Genomic DNA, 25,934 nt, shown 5'->3' on the forward strand with positions numbered 1-25,934 from the left:
AATATCTCTTATCTGTTTCTCTATGAGATGGAGCATAGTCTTTTTGTTTTTGTTTTAGTAAATATCTATTAACAGTTTCTCTGTGAGATGGAACATGGTCTTTTTGTTTTTGTTTAAGTAAATATCTCTTACCTGTTTCTCCGTGAGATGGAGCATGATCATTTTGTTTAAGTGAATATCTCTTAACTGTTTCTCTGTGAGATGGAGCATGATCTTTTTGTTTTTGTTTTCGTAAATATCTCTTAACTGTTTGTCTGTGAGATGGAGCATGGTCTTTTTGTGTTAGTGAATATCTCTTATCTGTTTCTCTGTGAGATGAAGCATGGTCTTTTTGTTTTAGTAAATATCTCTTAACTGTTTCTCTGTGAGATGGAGCATGATCTTTTTGTTTTTGTTTTCGTAAATATCTCTTAACTGTTTCTCTGTGAGATGGAGCATAGTCTTTTTGTTTTTGTTTAAGTAAATATCTCTTAACTGTTTGTCTGTGAGATGGAGCATGGTCTTTTTGTGTTAGTGAATATCTCTTATCTGTTTCTCTGTGAGATGAAGCATGGTCTTTTTGTTTTTGTTTTAGTAAATATCTCTTAACTGTTTCTGTGAGATGGAGCATGGTCTTTTTGTTTTCGTTTTAGTAAATATCTCTTACCTGTTTCTCTGTGAGATGGAGCATGATCTTTTTGTTTAAGTGAATATCTCTTAACTGTTTCTCTGTGAGATGGAGCATGGTCTTTTTGTGTTAGTAAATATCTCTTACCTGTTTGTCTGTGAGATGGAGCATGGTCTTTTTGTGTTAGTGAATATCTCTTATCTGTTTCTCTGTGAGATGAAGCATGGTCTTTTTGTTTTAGTAAATATCTCTTAACTGTTTGTCTGTGAGATGGAGCATGGTCTTTTTGTGTTAGTGAATATCTCTTATCTGTTTCTCTGTGAGATGAAGCATTTTGTTTTTGTTTTTAGTAAATATCTCTTAACTGTTTCTCTGTGAGATGGAGCATGATCTTTTTGTTTTTGTTTTCGTAAATATCTCTTAACTGTTTCTCTGTGAGATGGAGCATAGTCTTTTTGTTTTTGTTTAAGTAAATATCTCTTAACTGTTTGTCTGTGAGATGGAGCATGGTCTTTTTGTGTTAGTAAATATCTCTTACCTGTTTCTCTGTGAGATGGAGCATGATCTTTTTGTTTTTGTTTTAGTAAATATCTCTTACCTGTTTCTCTGTGAGATGGAGCATGGTCTTTTTGTTTTTGTTTTAGTAAATATCTCTTACCTGTTTCTCTGTGAGATGGAGCATGGTCTTTTTGTTTTTGTTTTAGTAAATATCTCTTAACTGTTTCTCTGTGAGATGGAGCATGGTCTTTTTGTGTTAGTAAATATCTCTTAGTAAATATCTCTTACCTGTTTCTCTGTGAGATGGAGCATGAGCATGATCTTTTTGTTTTTGTTTTAGTAAATATCTCTTACCTGTTTCTCTGTGAGATGGAGCATAGTCTTTTTGTTTTTGTTTTAGTAAATATCTCTTAACTGTTTCTCTGTGAGATGGAGCATGGTCTTTTTGTTTTTGTGTTAGTGAATATCTCTTACCTGTTTCTCTGTGAGATGGAGCATGATCTTTTTGTTTTTGTTTTAGTAAATATCTCTTACCTTAAATCTGTGAGATGGAGCATGGTCTTTTGGAGCATAGTAAATATCTCTTACCTTAAATCTGTGAGATGGAGCATGGTCTTTTGGAGCATGGTCTTTTTGTGTTAGTGAATATCTCTTACCTGTTTCTCTGTGAGATGGAGCATGGTCTTTTTGTGTTAGTAAATATCTCTCACCTGTTTCTCTTTTAGATGGAGCCTGGTCTTTTGGAGCATGGTCTTTTTGTGTTAGTGAATATCTCTTACCTGTTTCTCTGTGAGATGGAGCATGGTCTTTTTGTGTTAGTAAATATCTCTTAACTGTTTCTCTGTGAGATGGAGCATGGTCTTTTTGTGTTAGTAAATATCTCTTACCTGTTTCTCTGTGAGATGGAGCCTGGTCTTTTTGTGTTAGTAAATATCTCTTACCTGTTTCTCTGTGAGATGGAGCCTGGTCTTTTTGTGTTAGTAAATATCTCTCACCTGTTTCTCTGTGAGATGGAGCATGGTCTTTTTGTTTTTGTGTTAGTGAATATCTCTTACCTGTTTCTCTTTTAGATGGAGCATGATCTTTTTGTTTTTGTTTTAGTAAATATCTCTTACCTGTTTCTCTGTGAGATGGAGCATGATCTTTTTGTTTTTGTTTTAGTAAATATCTCTTACCTTAAATCTGTGAGATGGAGCATGGTCTTTTGGAGCATGGTCTTTTTGTGTTAGTGAATATCTCTTACCTGTTTCTCTGTGAGATGGAGCATGGTCTTTTTGTGTTAGTAAATATCTCTTAACTGTTTCTGTGTGAGATGGAGCATGGTCTTTTTGTGTTAGTAAATATCTCTTACCTGTTTCTCTGTGAGATGGAGCATGGTCTTTTTGTGTTAGTAAATATCTCTCACCTGTTTCTCTTTTAGATGGAGCCTGGTCTTTTGGAGCATGGTCTTTTTGTGTTAGTGAATATCTCTTACCTGTTTCTGTGAGATGGAGCATGATCTTTTTGTGTTTTAGTAAATATCTCTTAACTGTTTCTCTGTGAGATGGAGCATGATCTTTTTGTTTTTGTTTTAGTGAATATCTCTTACCTGTTTCTCTGTGAGATGGAGCATGGTCTTTTTGTTTTTGTTTTAGTAAATATCTCTTACCTGTTTCTCTGTGAGATGGAGCATGGTCTTTTTGTTTTTGTGTTAGTGAATATCTCTTACCTGTTTCTCTGTGGGATGGAGCCTGGTCTTTTGGTTTTTGTTTTATTAAATATCTCTCACCTGTTTCTCTTTTAGATGGAGCATGACCTTTTTGTTTTTGTTTTATTAAATATCTCTTACCTGTTTCTCTGTGAGATGGAGCATGGTCTTTTGGTAGGAGTACATGGATGTATTGGTGACCCGCCATATCATGTGACCATCAATTTCTCCCACCTTCTCTCGGCCTGTGATCACGATCAGGTATGGTCCTAAAAAACACAAATAGAAATAAAAAGGACCTCCTTCAGCCATACATCTCTCAAAATCATAAGCATGTCAAAAATTACCAATAATTATAATGTTTAAAGTCCATCTGAAAACCACAATGAACATGTTTCCATTGGTCTATGTATGTAATTATAGTAAGTAAAATCAGATACAACTTTGTAAAATGTATAAACTTCAACACAAATTCTCAACATCCACCAAAATTCTGAGGTTTTCACCCCAAAAGTACTAGAATCAGTTAAAATATGCCTTTAGTGTGATTTTAAATCTCTTTTCATCCAAGCATTCTACCTATCCAATATTAGTTTTCTAGGCTTCATTATTTCCTTTTCATGACAGTGACTTTGACTTCAGACCTTCAGGGTAAAAATGTAATTAGAAGCAGATTTCAACAAAAGTGAACTTTATGTAATACTTCTGCTACCAACACAGTGATATCTATATGAAGTGTACTTTTCAAAGGAGAAATAAAAATGTCAGCCCAGTGACAAACCTGCTGTTAGTCGAACCACACCAAAGATTCCATAGATCTGTTGTTTAAATGTATCTGTTCCTGGTACCATAGACTGTGGTGCTGAAACACAAAGATATAACATTTAAATTATATAGTATTATCAGTATTCAGAAAGCTTCATTTCTTCATTGCTTTCCACAAAATTGTATATATTTTTAAAGATTCAATAAATTTAGATGTTTTTGAATTTCATGAATGTGAAGTGAAGGTCAAGGCCACCAGTGCTATTTTAGAAAATTAACTCAAGTGGCTTCCCCACTTTTCTTTGCTCATGTCAAGGTTGATGCCACCTGTAGTGTAATAGCTACATGTAGTGGAGATAGGCAGGGAACATGTATTACTTCACTGCTACAGTGATACTTAAAGTGCTTGTTGCAAGGAATTTCTTTTTTTTAAATTTGGATTTAAAACATGTGACCTTAAAGATGCTCCACAGCCGACAGAGCATAAATGATATTCATCTTTTGAACAATAATTGTTATTATACCTCACTTTCATTTAGAATGTTCTGATTGGATTAAACTTGATCACATGACATTGAATAAGTTAGATGTTTCCCCGGAATTGGAAGGCGAGGGAAATAACCCCAGGGAAATAACCTCTTGGAAGTTCAGCATGTGACCGGAAGTTGACGTCATCTGCAACGTCACCCAACAATGGCAACGTTGTTGCTTATTTTTTGTAGCTCAACAAATTTAGCAACGTTGTTGTCGGGAAATATCTTCATGGGTTCTTTTAACAGAGTTTTTTTTTTTTTAATTTTGTTCGGTATAATAAATTAATTATGTCCCTATGTGTCGGCATACATCTAGGGCTTCGCCCTCGAGAAAATGACTCTTTCCAGGGAGACAATTCTAGATGTATCCCTCCACAGAGGGCCATAATTGTATAGTGTTTAATCATGTATATATATGTCTAATAACACAATAAATAATATAAAACAAGGACATAGTCATTCAGATCCCCCGCCAATGGAGATATCAAAGCTGGAGTAAGTTTGATTGTGGAGACTTATGTGTATGAAAAACAAGGACATAGTCATTCAGATCCCCCGCCAATGGAGATATCAAAGCTGAAGTAAGTTTGATTGTGGAGACTTATGTGTATGAAAAACAAGGACATAGTCATTCAGATCCCCCGCCAATGGAGATATCAAAGCTGAAGTAAGTTTGATTGTGGAGACTTATGTGTATGAAAAACAAGGACATAGTCATTCAGATCCCCCGCCAATGGAGATATCAAAGCTGGAGTAAGTTTGATTGTGGAGACTTATGTGTATGAAAAACAAGGACATAGTCATTCAGATCCCCCGCCGATGGAGATATCAAAGCTGAAGTAAGTTTGATTGTGGAGACTTATGTGTATGAAAAACAAGGACATAGTCATTCAGATCCCCCGCCAATGGAGATATCTAAGCTGGAGGAAGTTTGATTGTGGGAGACTTATGTGTATGAAAAACAAGGACATAGTCATTCAGATCCCCCGCCAATGGAGATATCAAAGCTGGAGTAAGTTTGATTGTGGAGACTTATGTGTATGAAAAACAAGGACATAGTCATTCAGATCCCCCGCCAATGGAGATATCAAAGCTGGAGTAAGTTTGATTGTGGAGACTTATGTGTATGAAAAACAAGGACATAGTCATTCAGATCCCCCGCCAATGGAGATATCTAAGCTGGAGGAAGTTTGATTGTGGAGACTTATGTGTATGAAAAACAAGGACATAGTCATTCAGATCCCCCGCCAATGGAGATATCAAAGCTGGAGTAAGTTTGATTGTGGAGACTTATGTGTATGAAAAACAAGGACATAGTCATTCAGATCCCCCGCCAATGGAGATATCAAAGCTGGAGTAAGTTTGATTGTGGAGACTTATGTGTATGAAAAACAAGGACATAGTCATTCAGATCCCCCGCCAATGGAGATATCAAAGCTGGAGTAAGTTTGATTGTGGAGACTTATGTGTATGAAAAACAAGGACATAGTCATTCAGATCCCCCGCCAATGGAGATATCAAAGCTGGAGTAAGTTTGATTGTGGAGACTTATGTGTATGAAAAACAGGGACATAGTCATTCAGATCCCCCGCCAATGGAGATATCAAAGCTGGAGTAAGTTTGATTGTGGAGACTTATGTGTATGAAAAACAAGGACATAGTCATTCAGATCCCCCGCCAATGGAGATATCAAAGTGGGAGTAAGTTTGATTGTGGAGACTTATGTGTATGAAAAACAAGGACATAGTCATTCAGATCCCCCGCCAATGGAGATATCAAAGCTGGAGTAAGTTTGATTGTGGAGACTTATGTGTATGAAAAACAAGGACATAGTCATTCAGATCCCCCGCCAATGGAGATATCAAAGCTGGAGTAAGTTTGATTGTGGAGACTTATGTGTATGAAAAATAAGGACATAGTCATTCAGATCCCCCGCCAATGGAGATATCTAAGCTGGAGGAAGTTTGATTGTGGAGACTTATGTGTATAAAAAACAAGGACATAGTCATTCAGATCCCCCGCCAATGGAGATATCAAAGCTGGAGTAAGTTTGATTGTGGAGACTTATGTGTATGAAAAACAAGGACATAGTCATTCAGATCCCCCGCCAATGGAGATATCAAAGCTGGAGTAAGTTTGATTGTGGAGACTTATGTGTATGAAAAACAAGGACATAGTCATTCAGATCCCCCGCCGATGGAGATATCAAAGCTGAAGTAAGTTTGATTGTGGAGACTTATGTGTATGAAAAACAAGGACATAGTCATTCAGATCCCCAGCCAATGGAGATATCAAAGCTGGAGTAAGTTTGATTGTGGAGACTTATGTGTATGAAAAACAAGGACATAGTCATTCAGATCCCCCGCCAATGGAGATATCAAAGCTGAAGTAAGTTTGATTGTGGAGACTTATGTGTATGAAAAACAAGGACATAGTCATTCAGATCCCCCGCCAATGGAGATATCAAAGCTGGAGTAAGTTTGATTGTGGAGACTTATGTGTATGAAAAACAAGGACATAGTCATTCAGATCCCCCGCCAATGGAGATATCAAAGCTGGAGTAAGTTTGATTGTGGAGACTTATGTGTATGAAAAACAAGGACATAGTCATTCAGATCCCCCGCCGATGGAGATATCAAAGCTGAAGTAAGTTTGATTGTGGAGGCTTATGTGTATGAAAAACAAGGACATAGTCATTCAGATCCCCCGCCGATGGAGATATCAAAGCTGAAGTAAGTTTGATTGTGGAGGCTTATGTGTATGAAAAACAAGGACATAGTCATTCAGATCCCCCGCCAATGGAGATATCAAAGCTGGAGTAAGTTTGATTGTGGAGACTTATGTGTATAAAAAAACAAGGACATAGTCATTCAGATCCCCCGCCAATGGAGATATCAAAGCTGGAGTAAGTTTGATTGTGGAGACTTATGTGTATGAAAAAACAAGGACATAGTCATTCAGATCCCCCGCCAATGGAGATATCAAAGCTGGAGTAAGTTTGATTGTGGAGACTTATGTGTATGAAAAACAAGGACATAGTCATTCAGATCCCCCGCAATGGAGATATCAAAGCTGGAGTAAGTTTGATTGTGGAGACTTATGTGTATGAAAAACAAGGACATAGTCATTCAGAGCTCCCCCGCCGATGGAGATATCAAAGCTGGAGTAAGTTTGATTGTGGAGACTTATGTGTATGAAAAACAAGGACATAGTCATTCAGATCCCCCGCCAATGGAGATATCTAAGCTGGAGGAAGTTTGATTGTGGAGACTTATGTGTATGAAAAACAAGGACATAGTCATTCAGATCCCCCGCCAATGGAGATATCAAAGCTGAAGTAAGTTTGATTGTGGAGACTTATGTGTATGAAAAACAAGGACATAGTCATTCAGATCCCCCGCCGATGGAGATATCAAAGCTGGAGTAAGTTTGATTGTGGAGACTTATGTGTATGAAAAACAAGGACATAGTCATTCAGATCCCCCCCCGCCAATGGAGATATCAAAACGGGAGTAAGATATTTGTAAGTTTGATTGTGGAGACTTATGTGTATGAAAAACAAGGACATAGTCATTCAGATCCCCCGCCAATGGAGATATCAAAGCTGGAGTAAGTTTGATTGTGGAGACTTATGTGTATGAAAAACAAGGACATAGTCATTCAGATCCCCCGCCAATGGAGATATCAAAGCTGGAGTAAGTTTGATTGTGGAGACTTATGTGTATAAAAAAACAGGAAAAAGGAAGTTGAGCTAAAGAAAGATGGAGTATAATTCAAGTAGAGCGGGGCTGCAATTGTTGAATCAGGTATACAGCCTTGACATTTTGTTGGCGATAATTTTCCCGTTTTTTTTTTAATATTTTTACTCCACGCAGTATTAAATTCAAGGTCTGTGTTGTCTAATGTCATAAGATACATATATCATTCAAATTTGACCGCAGTTTTAAATTCGTATTTTTTTTTCATCCACCAAATAACACTGCCACGAATAAAATCCAAATGTTTTTTCTTTCTTTTCTGGTAAGTGCAGATACAGCAAGGTGAATAGTTTTATGAATGAATGTGAAGCATATAGGTGAAAAACTATTAACCTGTTTATAACTAGTACAATGACAGTGTCATAAAGGGCCTAAAAAGAATGTGTCTATGAAGTTTCGTAGAAATATCTCTGCTGGTTTTTAGAGTTATACTCCCGAAATGAACCTGCTACAAAAAATATGATATTTTCAGCAATGTTTCTATGGTTAAAGAAAAACGCACAAAAAAGTGAAAACCTAAAAATAGCAAAAGGCACTACTGGACCATAAGAAACAATGTGTCCTATGAAGTTTCATGGAAATATCTCTGCTGGTTTTAGAGTTGTGCTCCGGAAACGATTCTTACACAAAAATCTGCCATTTTCAGCAATGTTTCCATGGTTACAGAAAAAAGTACAAAAAGTGAAAACCTTAAAATAGCGAATTCACTACTAGACCATAAGACTAATGTGCCTATGGAGTTCCGTGCATATATCTCAACCGGTTTTCCAGTTATGCTCCGGAAACGAACCAGGTACAAAAATATGATATTTTCAGCAATGTTTCCATGGTTTACGGAAAAAGTGCAAAAAAATGAAAACCTAAAAATAGCAAAAGGCACTACTAGACCATAAGAACAATGTGTCTATGAAGTTTCATGGAAATATCTCTGCTGGTTTTAGAGTTGTGCTCCGGAAACGATTCTTACACAAAAATCTGCCATTTTCAGCAATGTTTCCATGATTACAGAAAAAAAGTACAAAAAGTGAAAACCTTAAAAATAGCAAAAGGCACTACTAGACCATAAGACCAATGTGTCTATAAAGTTTCGTGGAAATATCTCTTCTGGTTTTAGAGTTATGCTCCGGAAACGAACCTGGTACAAAAATATGATATTTTCAGCAATGTTTCCATGGTTACGGAAAAAAAAAAATGCAAAAAATGAAAACCTAAAAATAGCAAAAGGCACTACTAGACCATAAGACCAATGTGTGTATGAAGTTTCGTGGAAATATCTCTACTGGTTTTAGAGTTATGCTCCGGAAACCATTCGTACGGACGGACGGACGGACGGAACCCATTTGTATATCCCCCCGCCAACTTCGTTGGGCGGGGGATAATAATTTATTTCGCCTTTGGTGCATGCGCAATCAGTACTTCATTCAATATAGGATATAGTGCCCACACATTTTTTTCTGGATGCAATAAATTATGTTTTCATATTTTTAACTTGAGGTAAAATTAGAAGCTCAAAACTTTTCAATTGTGGTAATGGTGTAAAGTAAGTAACTTTTGTTACTGAAGAAAAATACTAAATCGTCTGCTGTTGTTTTTTCGCTAGTGAAAAATACCATTTGTCAGCGAGTGGAGGCATCTTTAAATGAAAGTCACAGGTCATTCATTTGAATAAACTAATACAAGAGGCCCAGAGGGCCATGTATCTCACACCCCATGGTTTTTTTAGTAATTTATCACAAGACTCTGACAATCTAAAAAATAAGCAAAATTGACTCCCAAAGTTTAATTTTGAATCACAACAATACAATGATGGCTATTGATACCATACAAATATGCTATCCAATACAATTGTTCAGATACAAATGTAATTTATATGAAAAATATTAGCCTAATTGACCTTTTTGACCCCACATCTATTCATCTAAGGCCCTGGGGGTCACAATTTGTACAATTTCAAATCCCAACCCTATAAGGATGCTACCATTGCATTATGAGTGCTCTTCCATGCTTAGTTTGCAGAGAAGAAGTCGTTTACATAGAAATAGCTAAATTGACCCTTTTTGACCCCACCCTTCAGGCCCCCGGGGGGATCAGCCTCATCATTTGCAAAATTTTGAATCCAAACCCTATAAGGATGTAACCATTCCATTATGGGTGCTATCCCATGGTTTCAAGTTTCAGAGTTTCAGAAAAAGTCATTTATATGGAAATAGCCAAATTGACCCATTTTTGACCCCTTGCCCCACAGGCCCCCGGGGGGTCAGCCCTATCATTTGCACAATTTTGAATCCCCACCCTATAAGGATGCTACCATTGCATTATGGGTGCTATCCCATGCTTAGTTTCAGAGTGAAGTCATTTATATGGAAATAGCCCAATTGACCCCTTTTGACCCCACCCCTCACGGCCCAGGGGCGTCAGCCCTATCATTTGTACAATTTTGAATCCCCACTCTATAAGGATTCTACCATTGCATTATGGGTGCTATCCCATGCTTGGTTTCAGAGAAGAAGTCGTTTATATGGAAATAGCCAAATTGGCCCCTTTTGACCCCCCCCCTCAGGCCCCCGGGAGATCAGCCCCATCATTTGTACAATTTTGAATCCCCACTCTATAAGGATGTAACCATTGCATTATGGGTGCTATCCCATTGGTTTCAGAGTTTCAGAGTTTCAGAGAAGAAGTCGTTTATATGGAAATAGCCAAATTGACCCCTTGACCCCGCCCCACAGGCCCCCGGGGGATCAGCCCTATCATTTGCACAATTTTGAATCCCCACCCTATAAGGAGGCTACCATTGCATTATGGGTGCTATCCCCTGGTTTCAGAGAAGAAGTCGTTTATATGGAAATAGCCAAATTGGCCCCTTTTGACCCCACCCCTCAGGCCCCCGGGGGGTCAGCCCCATCATTTGTACAATTTTGAATCCCCACTCTACAAGGATGCTACCATTGCATTATGGGTGCTATCCCATGCTTGGTTTCAGAGAAGAAGTCGTTTATATGGAAATAGCCAAATTGACCCCTTTTGGCCCCGCCCCTCAGGCCCCCCGGGGGTCAGCCCCATCATTTGTACAATTTTTAATCCCCACCCTATATTCATACTACCATTGCATTCTGAGTGCTATCTCATGCATAGTTTCAGAGAAGAAGTCGTTTATATGGAAATAGCCAAATTGACCCCTTTTGACCCGCCCCTCAGGCCCCCGGGGGGTCAGCCCCATCATTTGTACAATTTTGAATCCCCACCCTATAAGGATGCTACCATAGCATTATGGGTGCTATCCCATGCTTGGTTTCAGAGAAGAAGTCGTTTATATGGAAATAGCCAAATTGACCCCTTTTGACCCTGCCCCTCAGGCCCCCCGGGGGTCAGCCCCATCATTTGTACAATTTTTAATCCCCAACCTATATTTATACTACCATTGCATTCTGAGTGCTATCTCATGCATAGTTTCAGAGAAGAAGTTGTTTATATAGAAATAGCCAAATTGACCCCTTTTGACCCCACCCTTCAGGCCCCCGGGGGTCAGCCCCATCATTTGTACAATTTTGAATCCCCACCATATAAGGATGCTACCATAGCATTATGGGTGCTATCCCATGCTTGGTTTCAGTGAAGAAGTCGTTTATATGGAAATAGCCAAATTGACCCCTTTTGGCCCCGTCCCTCAGGCCCCCCGGGGGTCAGCCCCATCATTTGTACAATTTTTAATCCCCACCCTATATTTATACTACCATTGCATTCTGAGTGCTATCTCATGCATAGTTTCAGAGAAGAAGTCGTTTATATGGAAATGGCCAAATTGACCCCTTTTGACCCGCCCCTCAGGCCCCCGGGGGGTCAGCCCCATCATTTGTACAATTTTGAATCCCCACCCTATAAGGATGCTACCATAGCATTATGGGTGCTATCCCATGCTTGGTTTCAGAGAAGAAGTCGTTTATATGGAAATAGCCAAATTGGCCCCTTTTGACCCCGCCCCTCAGGCCCCCGGGGGGTCAGCCCCATCATTTGTACAATTTTGAATCCCCACTCTATAAGGATGCTAACCATTGCATTATGGGTGCTATCCCATGCTTGGTTTCAGAGTTTCAGAGAAGAAGTCGTTTATATGGAAATAGCCAAATTGACCCCTTTTGACCCCGCCCCTCAGGTTATAGTTAGTAGCTCATAAGGATGCTACCAGTCAAATTTTGTTGAAATCCGACCAGCGGCTATGGAGAAGAAGTCGATTGTTGACGGACGACTGACGCCGGACGCGGGACGCCGGACGCCGGACCCTGCGGTATCATTCGGACCAGGTTAGCTAAAAATTACATCTCAGCATGCTACAAGCCCAATATAAGGTTTTTATAGACTTAAAAAGAAGCAAAGTTGTTTCAAAGAAAATTTTGTAATCAAAATGTCATACAAATGTTTACCTGGTAAGCTCATTTGCCCTTCAGGAATGACTTACATAAGAAACCCAAAGCCAAAGTTAATGGTTTATTTGCAATATTGACTTGCTGTAGAGTACATAGGAGTATAATAACTATACAGGTAAAGCTGCCAGCTGTGAGAATTATTGATAGCCTCAGGCAACATACCAATGACAAATCCCCAGAGATCATGATAGTAAATCTGTATTGATCAAACAACATATAATAGCAGATTCTCATCCTGGATACAGCTGTTTACAATGTGTCACAAAGTACTGTGAAACAATTTTCTTGTGTGCAATTTACTTTGCAAATTTCGCAATTAATGTCAATATGTGAAAGTTTATCTCTGCGAACATAAACAAGGTATAGTATATTGTGTACCTTACTTAAAGTGAAAGGTAATTCCGTTGAATTTTTAAATCCATGAAAGTTTGAAATCTTCGCGATTTGTTTTGACAGAGAAATTGTGAAATTTTGTAAATGATGAAATCGAAAGTTGGTCTACAGTGTAGCAAGTGTAGCCTCATGTACATGTACATTTATTGGATGTTAAACCAATAAAATATAATCCAAAAAATCATAAAAACAAAAGATTTTTTCTGTATTTGTTCAAATTCAATGAAATCTTCAAACAAAAAGATCTATGCTATTGCATACAGTGTAAGTATGCATATTAACCGTTAACTGGCCTATGTTTTTTCAAATAAAATGTAAAAGTCCATTCAGCAGTGTTTAACAACACATGTACAATAGCCATGAATATAGGTATAACATATAACGCCCACAAATCTACACATTAATAATGTTACAACAGTACATCATTTGGGGTGTATACACAACAACACTTACCCTCGAGAGATATTTCCTGCGAGATCCTGTCTATCACCAACAGTTCACTGACTCCAGCATTCTGTGGCTCAATCAGGAACTTGTCTCCTGTTATATGTCTGTAAACAATAGATGTTTTAATATATAAACTTAATGCAATGGTAATTGTAACACATGTCACAATTACAATTTAGTCTGTGACAGATCATTGTATATTTTGTATGTTTTATATTCATCTTGACCATGTGTAAGACGAGCTGATAAGCTCAACATGTTAACAAGTTTAAATAAAGTCTCTTACTATATATTATTATTATAAATGGAAGCTTTCTACAATACAAAACTTTATTAGGAATTATAAATTGTTTCTTCATCCCTTTCCTCCCTTCCATTCATCAATCTCCTACCATCCCTTGCTAATCCTTCTTCACCTTTCCCCACTTTTTTATTGCTTTTCCTGTCTTTTCAATCCCTCTCCATTCTCTTTATCCCTTTTCTGTACTCTTGTATATTCTATTTTATGATTACCATCTCTTTAATTCTTTATCTCTTATTTTACTCCCCACTCCTTACTTATCTTTCCATCTCTATACCTTTTTCTATCAGATAAATTTTGAGAACATTTATCTCTCAGAACATGTGCATAATTATATTCTGGATCAAGTCAATTGCCAGTGCCCAAGTTGTTTGGTTTGATTAGTTTAATGTCCTATAAACAGTCAGGATCAATAAGGATGTGCCATGTTTAGATGATCATGGAAATCTGTAATACCCAAGGGGAAAACACCGACCTGCAGTCAGTACCCAGATAGGATTCAACAATGTACCCAAGTCATATGGCTGATCATGTGATTTATAGTCCTGATTTTGGGTTATTACAAATTATTTTGGCAATTCAAGTTTTCTGAAATATTTGGTGCGGTACTGATGAAAGCCGTGACTACCTGATTTAAAGCCTTAATAGTTGATGTACATAACAATAAGAAGTTTTTGTAACAAGCCAAACAGCACCCTTGACGAATGTAGATACCTATTGTGTAGTCATCACCCATGGCCAGTGACTGGTTCCATACCGCAATAGATAAATAATGAATTAAAGACAAATTTTTCTACAAGTAAGACAAATAATATAAATTTTGGCAATGCCTATCTGAGAACTCAGCACTTAATCCTTTTTTTTTTTTAAACTGCTACCAAATGGAAATATATAATTGTTATGAATGTAGTTTTAATGCCATGTAAAACTTAAGGATTTCTAACAGCGAACCATCAGGTGATCGATATGCCATGTGTTTTGTTTTTAATGCTTATTGTGCGCATTGACTTACTGAACTACTAGTGTAAAAGGAGCGGGTCGGTGTGACTTGTACATAGTGTTAAATACGGTCTCTGTCACTCAGCTGACAGAGCATGCTTCTTTGGCTCAGTCGGTAGAGCCGTAGATTTCCAAGCCGGAGACCCGGGTTCGATTCCTGGTCGGGGCACTTGACAGGAATGTGTATTTTCCCTGTTCTTCTACATTGGCGCCCAACTAAATAACCCATGGTAGGTGGTTAAAGAGTCTCGGGTTGAGATTTAGGAAATCTCAAGAAAAACATGGGGAATAGTGTAAAAGGAGCGGGTCGGTGTGACTTGTAAATAGTGTTAAATACGGTCTCTGTCACTCAGCTGACGGAGCATGCTTCTTTGGCTCAGTCGGTAGAGCCATAGATTTCCACGCCGGAGACTCGGGTTCGATTCCTGGTCGGGGCACTCGACAGGAATGTGTATTTTCCCTGTTCTTCTACACTAGAAACCATTTTTATATTAGAATCATAGCCTTGCTGAATTACTGGTATTCGAGTTTATAACAAAAAACAATATTTAGCATAAAATACTTTTACTTTCACTTCAGACAAAAATATGTGACTGCGACTACAAAACATATCTAAACGTCTTTCTCAATTGCCAGGCAGAAAGTTCCGATGCAAATGTACATAAAACTGCATTTAAGTTAAGATTCAGGACAAAATGTAAATGTTACTTAGATTCAGTTAAGAATTAAATTGGAAGGTTTATCTTTCACTGATGATTTCTATTTTTAATTTTTTGAGATCACGCGAGAGTGTGACTTTGCATATGGTCTTGCGCAATGCTAGATCTTGTTGTGATTTAATTACGTGTCCTGTTTACAAGAAATTTTCCAATTCTACATATATGGATGATTTACATACCAAGACACCTCTACCACAACAGTTGACTGACACTGTTCGCTTTGCGAAAGAATTTGATTACCCTGAAGGATATTGGTGTTTCAAGGATACGTCCATATGCTTCCACAACTGTAGACCTATAACTAAATCCATATATCTTCCTTTACTTCATACCGTACTGTTTGATTGTAGAACACTCGCCCTTGGATTCGCAAGGTCCATTATGATCATTTAAAGCATTTGTTTTATGGGAAGCAAATATGTTCTAAATGTAACCAGTTAGCCTGAATTCTAAGTCAATTTAGATCTGATAGACGTCTGTAGATGTGTTGTTGCTGATGATTTCAATAGTGCCGACTTAGCAGCCGGCACGTCATCAACTAAATAGGTGATAGTTCATACACATATGTCGTTAATACGACAAACAAAATGTGGTTCATACGCTAGATTACAAAAATAAACATTTGTCTCAGTTTTTGTCACACTTGTGATATTAAATTATACATAAAATTGCTTTAAAATGTAAACATAACGCCCACTTACAGCTGCAGCGATTCGTAGACCGCCATCTTGGACCCGAAATACTTTTTGACCGGATAACGCAAAAGAGTTCTGTTTGTTGCCTACTGTGTACTGTGGATCACATTATTATTAGGCCTAGCACTGTTAGCTTTACATGTCTCTAGTCCTACACACGGAAATATCAACTCAAGAAGCGTTTACTAGTAACAGCACCCGTTAAAAAGTATGAAAAAATATCTATGAACAGAAAAAAGCAAAGGTAGATCTAGTCTACACTTTTTATGAAACTTACAATGTAGTTAGAAAAAAATGAATATAAAAAAAATAGGTAAAATAAATAATTAACTTACATAATATATACTACTAATAATAAAAATACCGTTAGAGGTATCTTCATAATTCCAGCTGTTCCGAAATCAGAATGATTTTTTTTAGTGTTCCAGCAAAATTAATGTATTCTATTTTTCTTACTTTTTGAGAAAATCAACTTTTTATGTCCCTGTTCCCCCGATGCAAAAATTCACTTGGAAGGTCTTAATCACTACGGTGTTGATTCCGGTTGAAAACAAGCGTTCTGACACCCTTCGAATTTGCGAATTCAAACTCAACAAAAGTAGCGGAACAATATCAATAAACCAGATATTTTCAGCACTAATATCGAGATTAATCAGGCATAGAACTCGATACCAGGTAACACGAATTTCTTGTAACAGTTGCGATAGGAAAATATTGCGATGTGAGTAAATAAACGTTTCTTTATTCTGATTACCATTTCTAAATTTGACGATTTGATCCCAAACATTCCAATGACGTCACTCTTTAGTCCTCTATGAGCCCGGGTCGGACTCGACCTTGCAAGCTGGCGTTTTGAAGGAATAAACATTCATTTGTGGTATTATGGTGGCAATTTGCACTCATATACAGCATAACATAGTTTAAAATAATAGTGTAAGTTTATCTTGAAACATGTCATTATTTGAACGTCACTTTGACAAAAAGAAAAAGAAACAGTAGGACTAGGCAACAATGTACGTAAATCTTACAGCGTTTGTGGATACAATACTTCGTTTAGTAGATGAAATTCATGAAATATTGCACAAAAACATCATTAACATGCTTCTGAATCATATAATTAATGATTTGAATTGAATATGTTTGACATTGTGTGTAAAAATTCTATTTTGGTCTTTCGCCGTCGAAAACCGATGAAACTGCGGTACTGGGTTGCGAGCAGCTATCGTGATTTTCGTGTTCTTTTTTTCTTATTCATTAAAAAAGAAGCGATCTTTGAAGACTTAAAAATTCACATGAACTGTCTTAGTCCAAAAAGTTTCGGCAATAGCATCCATTTTTTTTTATATTTGAGTTGAATGCATCAAATCGGATCTGTTCCCGACATCGACTGTACAGCCCTACCTGCAGTTATCGTAATTTTTCATGCAACTTAGTAGAATTTTACGATGCATATGTAGTAGGCTCGATCGAAATATTTCATCTAACTATTGTACAATTTCTCACTGCATACAAATCTGATATTCCATGGTAACGTTATAAAATAAAAAGTATCGTTTTCTCCGTATCAACGTAAAACGAGCCTTTATCCTGCAACTGTCCCACATACTGACCGATAACTACTGCCGGATAAACTTGTGCTTTATCCGTCAATACGATATGCTTTATCCGTCAATACGATCACGGGAATTTGTTCCATATCTGACGGCACTTTTTCTAACTTGACCCAGAACTTGAACCTTCCGGTGAATGAAACGTCATTCAGTCCCGCTAAAACGTGACGTCACATTCACCGAAATGACGTCATTTTTACGATGTCGAAAATCTCGTATGGCGGTGCCGTCTTTTTCTTGGCTCATGACAAAGGTATGTATTGTTAAGTAATTCTTTAATGGGTATTTATTGTTATTTGAGTATTTTCATTTCCTTTCAGTGATATTCACACTGAATAGAATTACGGTGACTGTTTGTGAATGCGCTTATTTATTTCCCACGGCAGTAAAAAGGAGTGCACTCTCATTCGGTTAAGTGAATGAATCTTTACCTCCGCATCAAAGAAGCTTCTCGCTTCGAGCGAAACAAAGTAAGGAACTGTCAATATGCTTTCGTTTTGAATGCCATAATGGTTGCAGGATAAACAGAATACACGGTTAGTATTTTACAATACAAGTTTTATTTTGGTGCTCGACACGGAAAGCCGAGATGACTCGGCAAATCCTCGTCATCTCGGCTTTCCTTAGTCTCGCACCAAAATAAACCTTGTATTGTAAGATACTAACCGTAACTATGTGCTTCGTCACCGCGAAATCTAACTCATTCCTCTCAGTGGTGTCTTCACCGACGTTCGAGCATTTCGGAAAGAGATTATAGTAAGCCAGGTATATCAAAGAACAACAAAAAACTTTATGATTTGGGATAAAAGTGTTATTATCATTTTTTTCACTTTTCTTCAGGTTGAAACAGCAGTTACACGCACATTACAAAAGTGTTTTCTCTATTAGGAAATACAATATCATACATCATCAAATACTTGCTATTAAAGATAGGTGATTAAAATAACAATGTTATCTGCTTCTTATAAAAAAATCACTGTATATAAAAAACAGAAATCTGGCTTAGTTTTAACGTACAGATCTTCTGATCTTTTGATTCTCACCTCAGGCGGCAATTTTTTTAATATAACATGCAAACATGCCTATTCAAACTATTCACAAAATCTGGTGAGGGCTACATAAATAATTATATATCTGAGGATTTACATCGGATACACGGTCAGTATCTTACAGTAGGCCAAGGACGTATCCTTGGATAGGCCTGTTAGTTTTATTTTGGTGTCGACACGGAAAGACGAGATGACACCTGTCTCCTGGACATTAAAACAAGTCATTTATTTCATCTAGGCAAATAATAATTTGAAAATTCCATATATCGCCTGCAAGGAGACGCCCTATGCCTATCGCTACCCACGATGCATTCAATCGTGGTCTTATACATATGTATTATGTAACTTTTCATCGATAATTTGATCCAGATATATCTGTCTTCGACAGTTATATTTAGAATTATGAATATGTGGAAGGAGCGTGTGTACAAGATAAAAACAACCCCATAAATTGGTCACCTCAGCCCAAGCACAGGGGCACGCAAATTATTCATCATGTAAAATAATTGCAATGTACGTCATGTCCAAATGACTGAAAATTGCGAAAAATGAATTATGTATTATGTAAATATCGGTTAGCTTGTAATAATAATAATAAAACGAATTATTGAAATAATATTAAGAAATAACCAAACTAAAAATGACTATTGATACCGCGTTTTAATGATATACAAGAATGTTATACGAAAAAGTAACATAATATTGTCACCAGGATGTTCAATTGATATGGATCCGGAGATCATCAATACATAAGTAGATCTACAAGCAGTTCAAAATGACTGGAACAGACCCAGAACTTTTAAACTGGCATACGACAACACTCAATATGATTTCAACAGTAACTCCAACATTTACTTTGTCACTCCTAATTATTAACCTTACAACATGATACAAGATACACGAGATATTTTATTATAGTTTCACGTACCGTTCATGATTTACAATCATATTAAAACATTAAATGGTACAAGATCATAAAAAAACACTCTAATAGTTATGAGAGATTTATACTAAAAATGTCATTTTCACCCTTAGATACATAAAATGTAATGTACACCTCCATAAAAGATATCCTACATGTATATATATATATATGTATGAAGAGTCAACTTAGGATGTACACCTCTGAGAAGTCAAAATTTATGCATGAAATGTATTAAACATTTTTTTCTCTGATAGATTTTGATTTTAAGTTATTGCCACTCAAACCTACCTGTCCATATACTTGACAAAATACAGGATTTTATGAATTTTTGTCGTTTTGACCACATACACGATAAATGCTAAGATTTTTGTTATAGTCTTGTTCAATTGTTCAAGTGATTGATATTGCACTTCTTAGTACGTTTATTACCTCTGTCGTTCATTTGTTGTGATTATGTGCAGGATGTTTTATATATATATATATATATATATATATATATATATATATATATATATATTTTGATTATTTTTTTATAGGATTCAGATACCTGAACCAGACCATAAAACTCTAATTCAAATGTTATGGATATGAGAGATCTATCGATAAAAGAAAAATGTTTAATCAGATACACAATTAAGCCGCCTCTTACGATCATTCAATGGGAATTAAGGAACCGATAATATCCTTAGTCTTAGCTATATCTGCCGGAAAAAGAACAGGGTGCCCGAGAAACACCAACACCATATGTACTTAGTACTAAGTACATGGTATAAAATATCTGCAGTTCTCAAATGAACCAGTGTTTGTTTGTTTGAGTTTTACGGCCCATCGACAACTAAGGTCATTTAGGGCCAAACTACAAGTCATGCATTATTATCAGGATAAAAAATCAGGGTAAGAAAAGGCAAGTAAGGATTAAATAAAACACAGATTGTAAACGTTTATTTGATAAAAAAAAGGTTTGCATGGGATAAAATAGTTTTGGCTAAAACACACGAGAAAACTCATGCAAAATGTTGATGAAACGATGAAATGTTGAGTTGATACGATGATATGATGAGAAAAACGTTCATATTTTATCTAAAATACCGATTTCTCTGAGATAATTAAAAATACGATTATGTCTCACGGCATGAAACAAAGTGTACATGTCGGAGACATCGTAGTGCTTATCTCGTATGTGCTTAAAATCAATACAGTGCACTAAGATATGCTCCACTGTGAGAGGAGAATCACATGCATGGCATGTGGGAGGATCCTCCCCTCTCAATAGATAGGAATGTGTAAAATATGTGTGTCCAGTTCGGAGCCGAGAGAGAACAACTTCCTCTCTGCGGTCTCTCCACTGGACAGTTTAGGATTAAGTGTAGGTTGAATTTTAAACATTTTGTTGTTTGTTTCGGTAGACCACCTTTGTTGCCAATGGTGTTTGATGGCTGAGTGAATTGAAGGTTTGATGTCGGTGTATGGTAGTTTCAAATCTGTTTGTGCTAGGCGAAGAGCAGTCTTAGCTGAACCAGTGTATACATGTCTATGTAGGACAAAGACTAGATACGATACTGTTTATTAATTTAAATATAGAAATAGGGAGGCATCAAAATGTTATAAGAAGAAACAGAATTTGTAACAAAGGTAATTTAAGGGATATAGAAGATGAGTTTCACTTTATTTTGAGTTGTCCATTTTATATTGATCTCAGGCGCCGATTATTTAAACAATATTTTTACAGGAAACCATCGATATCTAAACTGATACAATTGCTTAGTATAGAAAATGTCAGTGAGTTATCAAATTTAGGGAAATACTTGTATTTAGCTTTTAAGAGACGATGATCGAAAATATAAGTAAAGTTGATATTACGTTTACATTTTATTGTATAGCGAATTTTGTATTTGATGTCATTCTCCACTGTCTAACTACATTGTAAATATATCTACAAATGTAATTATATATATGTATACATGTTTTGTACCTATAAGTCTAAGGGCTTTTGGTTAATAAAAAATTGATTGATTGATTGGTTTAGATGATATAGTTTATAAACCTATCACACAGCGACCTCGTGTTTTATGATGACGCTATATACAGCCCATCCTCGATACTCCAGGGGTTCCGATCACTTACGATCTCTACACCCCTGGACTATCTCATCGTAAAACTGGAGGCAACAGAACAGAACAGGTAATTTAGTCCTTTGATGTACATCAAAAGAACCGTATTACGGTACACTGTGGTTGACTATGTGGCTTCGAAGTTGGGCATCGCTCTCTCTGTAGTCTTCAAAGGAAATCTTTGCTGGTCTGTGATTGGTCAAAAGTTTTCAGCTGAGCTGCCTTCAATTTCACTATGAGATAGTCCAGGGGTGTAGAGATCGTAACTGATCGGAACCCCAGGAGTATCGAGGATGTATACAGCCGAGATACCACATGACTGCCAACTGTAAGGTTACATAGTGGGACTGCAGTGAAAATGTACGAAAGCTCATTTTGGTAGAAGAAAAAAAATTAAACAATTAATATTTTGTTTTATGATGTTATAACACCCCAATTTACATAATCGGAAGTTTTTTTTATATTTTTGCTCCTATATGCACATTAAGCGAATAAAAGGCCTCTAATTTGTAGTAGATACGAATTTTCTCTGAAAAATGTCAATATGATTATTTGAGGTGCTTGTTAGAAACAAAAAGGATGGCCATAAGACACTACCCTGATGAACTCAATGTTTTGGATAACTGGAATTTAAAAGTTTTTTTTTTTTTTTTTTTTTTTTTTTTTTTTTTAATATTGAAGTTTTTTTTTTTTATTATTTTCAATTTTTTGATGTCACATTCATGTCATACACAATTTTAATTACAATAAAAAGAGCTGTATCTATAAAGAGTGAGCTTATTTGTACACAAGAGGTCTACATTATTTTCATGAAAGATATAGCAATGTAAGCAAAATTGGTTGAAAAACAAAAAACGGTCTTAGTTAGCAATATGGTTAAAGGAGAACACTTATTATTTAGGTAATTTATTGACTCTATTCTCTAAGTAAATCTAAAATGTGAAAAAAGAAGTTTTTCATGAATATCAATATATGTAAAGAAACAACACTCAAAAGACTTTCAGAAAGAAAAAATAAATATAAATTACATAGTACCAATATTTTCAATGTAGTTCCATCCATGCATAACCAGCTATAATATATTGTAATATTGGAGTTTAATAGAAAAATAATGAAGAACAACTTTATTTTAATGACATTGCCTTATTAGTTACGACATCATAAACTAATGCCAATTTCATAACTTTAATAATTAATCTAAAAGTCTATCAATAAAGTTCCACTTTTGATTTATAGTAATTTGTTTCTTATTTGAATAAGTGTGTAACCCATACATTTCTACATTTCTATAATGAAAAATATTTGTTTTCCAATCTCTAATTGTAGGGATTTTCTTTTTCAATTTACACATGTATACATAATATTTCATCATTAGGAATAAAAAATTGATCACATTTTCATATTCATTGTCCAAAATTCCAAGAAACATAATAATTGGAGTCCTAGGCACTTCTAATTGGTATTTTGTTCTTAAAAGGTATAAAAAAGATGATAAAAAAGATTGTACATGACAGCATTCCCAAAACAGGTGCATTAAAGTTTCTCTTCCCTCTTCGCAAAACGTGCACCTTTCCGTCTCGCTCATTTTAATTTGCATTAATTTGTTATTTGTATATACTATTCTATGAAGAAGTTTAAATTGAAAATTTTGTAATATTGTGTCATCTGTAATATATCTTGGAATAAGGTAAAACTTAGACCAAGACTCTTTGGGAATATTGACATGTAACATGTCCTGCCAGGAATCTTGACTCTTTTTTGGTACTTCTGTAACTTTTGTCAGTAAACATTTATAAAAAAATTTTGTAACCTTTTCGTGACTTTTTAAGTATTGAATATGTTTACATGGTTTCATGTCCAGTGGTGTATTATTTTGGTACAAAATATGTTTCCAAGATCTAGGTATTGCATTCAAAATTCCATAAAATTCAATAAAATTAATATTCAAATTAAATTTCATACAAAAGTTATTGTATGACAGAAATTCATTATTTTCAACAAGGTCTCCAATAAAATATACACACCTTTTTCACACCATTGTTTATATAATATTATATTGTTATCAATTTTTATGTAATTATTATACCATATCGGCTGAGATGCAACTTTGTCAGGGGTTGTGGGGAGTTCATCACCAGACAGATCTGCCCAAATGTTTATAATCTCTTTCCAGAAAATATTTAGGGAATTTGAAATTCTTAAAGGACCTTCTCTCTTCATTTTGAAAATTTTATCTCTCCACCATAAGTTTCAATTTTATCCAGAAACAGAGTTTTCCAAGGGGAGGAATTCAATGGATCAAGTAATTTTTTTATCCAACATTTTTAAAGCATGACAAAAAGAAACAATATGTGGTACTCGAAGACCTCCTTCATCATAATCGCCATACATAACAGTGCGCTTTACTTTATCAGTCTTTTCATTCCATAAAAATTCAAAAAAGCATTTTTGTAATTCACTGATAATTTCTTTGGGAGGATCTGGTAAGACAGTAAAAGTTTGAATAAAAATGGGTAATGCTAATGATTTTATAATAGTTACCCTCCCTATATACGTGAGGTTTCTGAATGACCAATCATGTAAAAGTTTTTTAACAGCTGTTAACTTTTGTCTAAAATTATCTTCAAAAATATTTACTGACTGAAGGTTATAAGATATACCTAATAGTTTGAATTTACCTGAATGGTTCCAACTCAAATTCCTTTCTGCAAGGATTTCCTCACCACAACCCCGTTTTGCCCCAATCCAAATTGCTTGTGTTTTTTCAACATTTATTCTAAGACCAGAAATATTACCAAAATCATTCAAAATTTCAAGTAGACAATTTAAGGAGTTTGGATCTTCAGATAAAGTAAAAGACGTGTCATCTGCAAATTGGTTTATCAAGTATTCTGAGTTATTTATTTTGATACCATTTATGTTCGGATTCATTTTAATTGCTGAACTTAAAATTTCAACACATATGATGAAAATATATGGAATTTAAAAGTTAAATATCGATGCGACTATGACGTCACAACACTAATATTAAACTGATGTTTTTACAAATGATCCGAGTCCATATGCTATACATCGACCTCCGTGTGACTATGGGATTAGTGGAAATTTTTATCTTATACATTTGGATTTCCAACAATGAAATGTCATAAGCAGTAACGCGAACGTTTACATAAAATTCATTCTACATCAATTAATTTGTCAGGAAGTATAGATACTCGTGGGAGTTATTTTAGCAAAAGCATAGATACAAGCAAAGAGAAAATTTGCTTCCTATAAACTGTCTGGTTTTATTCAACAGTTTATATGATGCGTGTAAGTTGTAATTTTTCATTTTTGACGTTATGTAATGATATCTAATTACACAAATGATGTCCGTTCTATCGTCCACATACTAGTATATAACACGCACGTATAAAAGGGGATGTTTTACCTGCATCTATATACTAGGTAAAGCAATCATCACTGACTATAATATAACTACAATTCTATCAATAAGATGCATTTCATATTGAAATATTATCAGGATACGAAACAGGAGTAATGGAAACTACTAAACGACGAGAAGGTAGGAATTACCGTACTGATTTGGATTCTCGATTTCAGTAACTCTCAGGAAAAGTATCGTCCAACATTCAAAGATAACTAATATTCACACTTTTGATATGATTTTCACAACTAAGTATAATTCTTATACTTTTATTGTGAATTGAATCAGTTAAGAACTTACATTTCATACGAATTCAGTAAACATACTACTTTTCACCAACTCCTATCTTTTAGAAAATTGAAAGTGATGATAATGATGATAATAATAGTAATAATAAGAAGTTTATGACTGATTAATTTGACTTTGAAGATACAGAGAGAAGGGAATCACAACATAATACAAACTCTACAGCCGTTACCATGGTTACGGAAGTTAAACTGAAGAAGGACTTGTTAATGGCGTATCATGTGGCGTATCATTTGTCGTAGGTTCAGTCATCGATGAGTAGGACAAAAGTTTAACTTATTCATTCATGAATCTATTACGAAATATAAGGGATAGGATAGTATTCAGAGACTAAGTATGTTAGAAGCATGTAACAATATACTGACCGCGAGCAAAACTGAGCATTATTACAAAGGGAAACTGTAAGTTTGACATTACTCTTAGATTATTCACACATTAACCATTTTTGTAGAGATGAACGCCGAATACAAAACAACAGCAATGACAATGAAGATATCAGACGGAAAAGGTGCTACACAGCTAAATAATACACTATTATATATATAAAAATCATACACTATTTTATATATAAAAATAATACACTATTATAGATATAGAAAAGGTCATTTTTTTAGTTTTATTATCCATTAAAAGATTCAGTTTCTGATTTATCTTTAAATTAATAATAATGAAAATGTTGA

The 25,934-nt window shown here is 35.6% G+C and overlaps 1 protein-coding gene across 3 annotated transcripts in view; it reads right to left on the reverse strand.

Annotated features, from left to right (window-relative positions):
- LOC138316318 (phosphatidylinositol-3-phosphatase SAC1-like) overlaps positions 1-15,922 on the reverse strand; it is a 52,319-nt gene extending 36,397 nt beyond the window's left edge. Inside the window, exons 1-4 of one of the 3 annotated variants that reach the window (XM_069257977.1) lie at positions 15,833-15,922; positions 13,119-13,216; positions 3,574-3,654; positions 2,934-3,061 (exon numbers count right to left, since the gene is read on the reverse strand). In XM_069257977.1, coding sequence (XP_069114078.1) covers positions 2,934-3,061; positions 3,574-3,654; positions 13,119-13,216; positions 15,833-15,858 — 333 coding nt within the window. In that variant the 5' untranslated portion in view covers positions 15,859-15,922. Of the gene's footprint in view, positions 1-646; positions 676-1,205; positions 1,245-2,933; positions 3,062-3,573; positions 3,655-13,118; positions 13,217-15,832 lie in introns of those variants that run through there. The other 2 variants (XM_069257979.1, XM_069257978.1) reach the window with 2 other exon arrangements.
- Positions 15,923-25,934: the final 10,012 nt, after the last annotated feature.

This window comes from Argopecten irradians, chromosome 2, assembly GCF_041381155.1.
Source record: "Argopecten irradians isolate NY chromosome 2, Ai_NY, whole genome shotgun sequence".
NCBI lineage: Eukaryota > Metazoa > Mollusca > Bivalvia > Pectinida > Pectinidae > Argopecten > Argopecten irradians.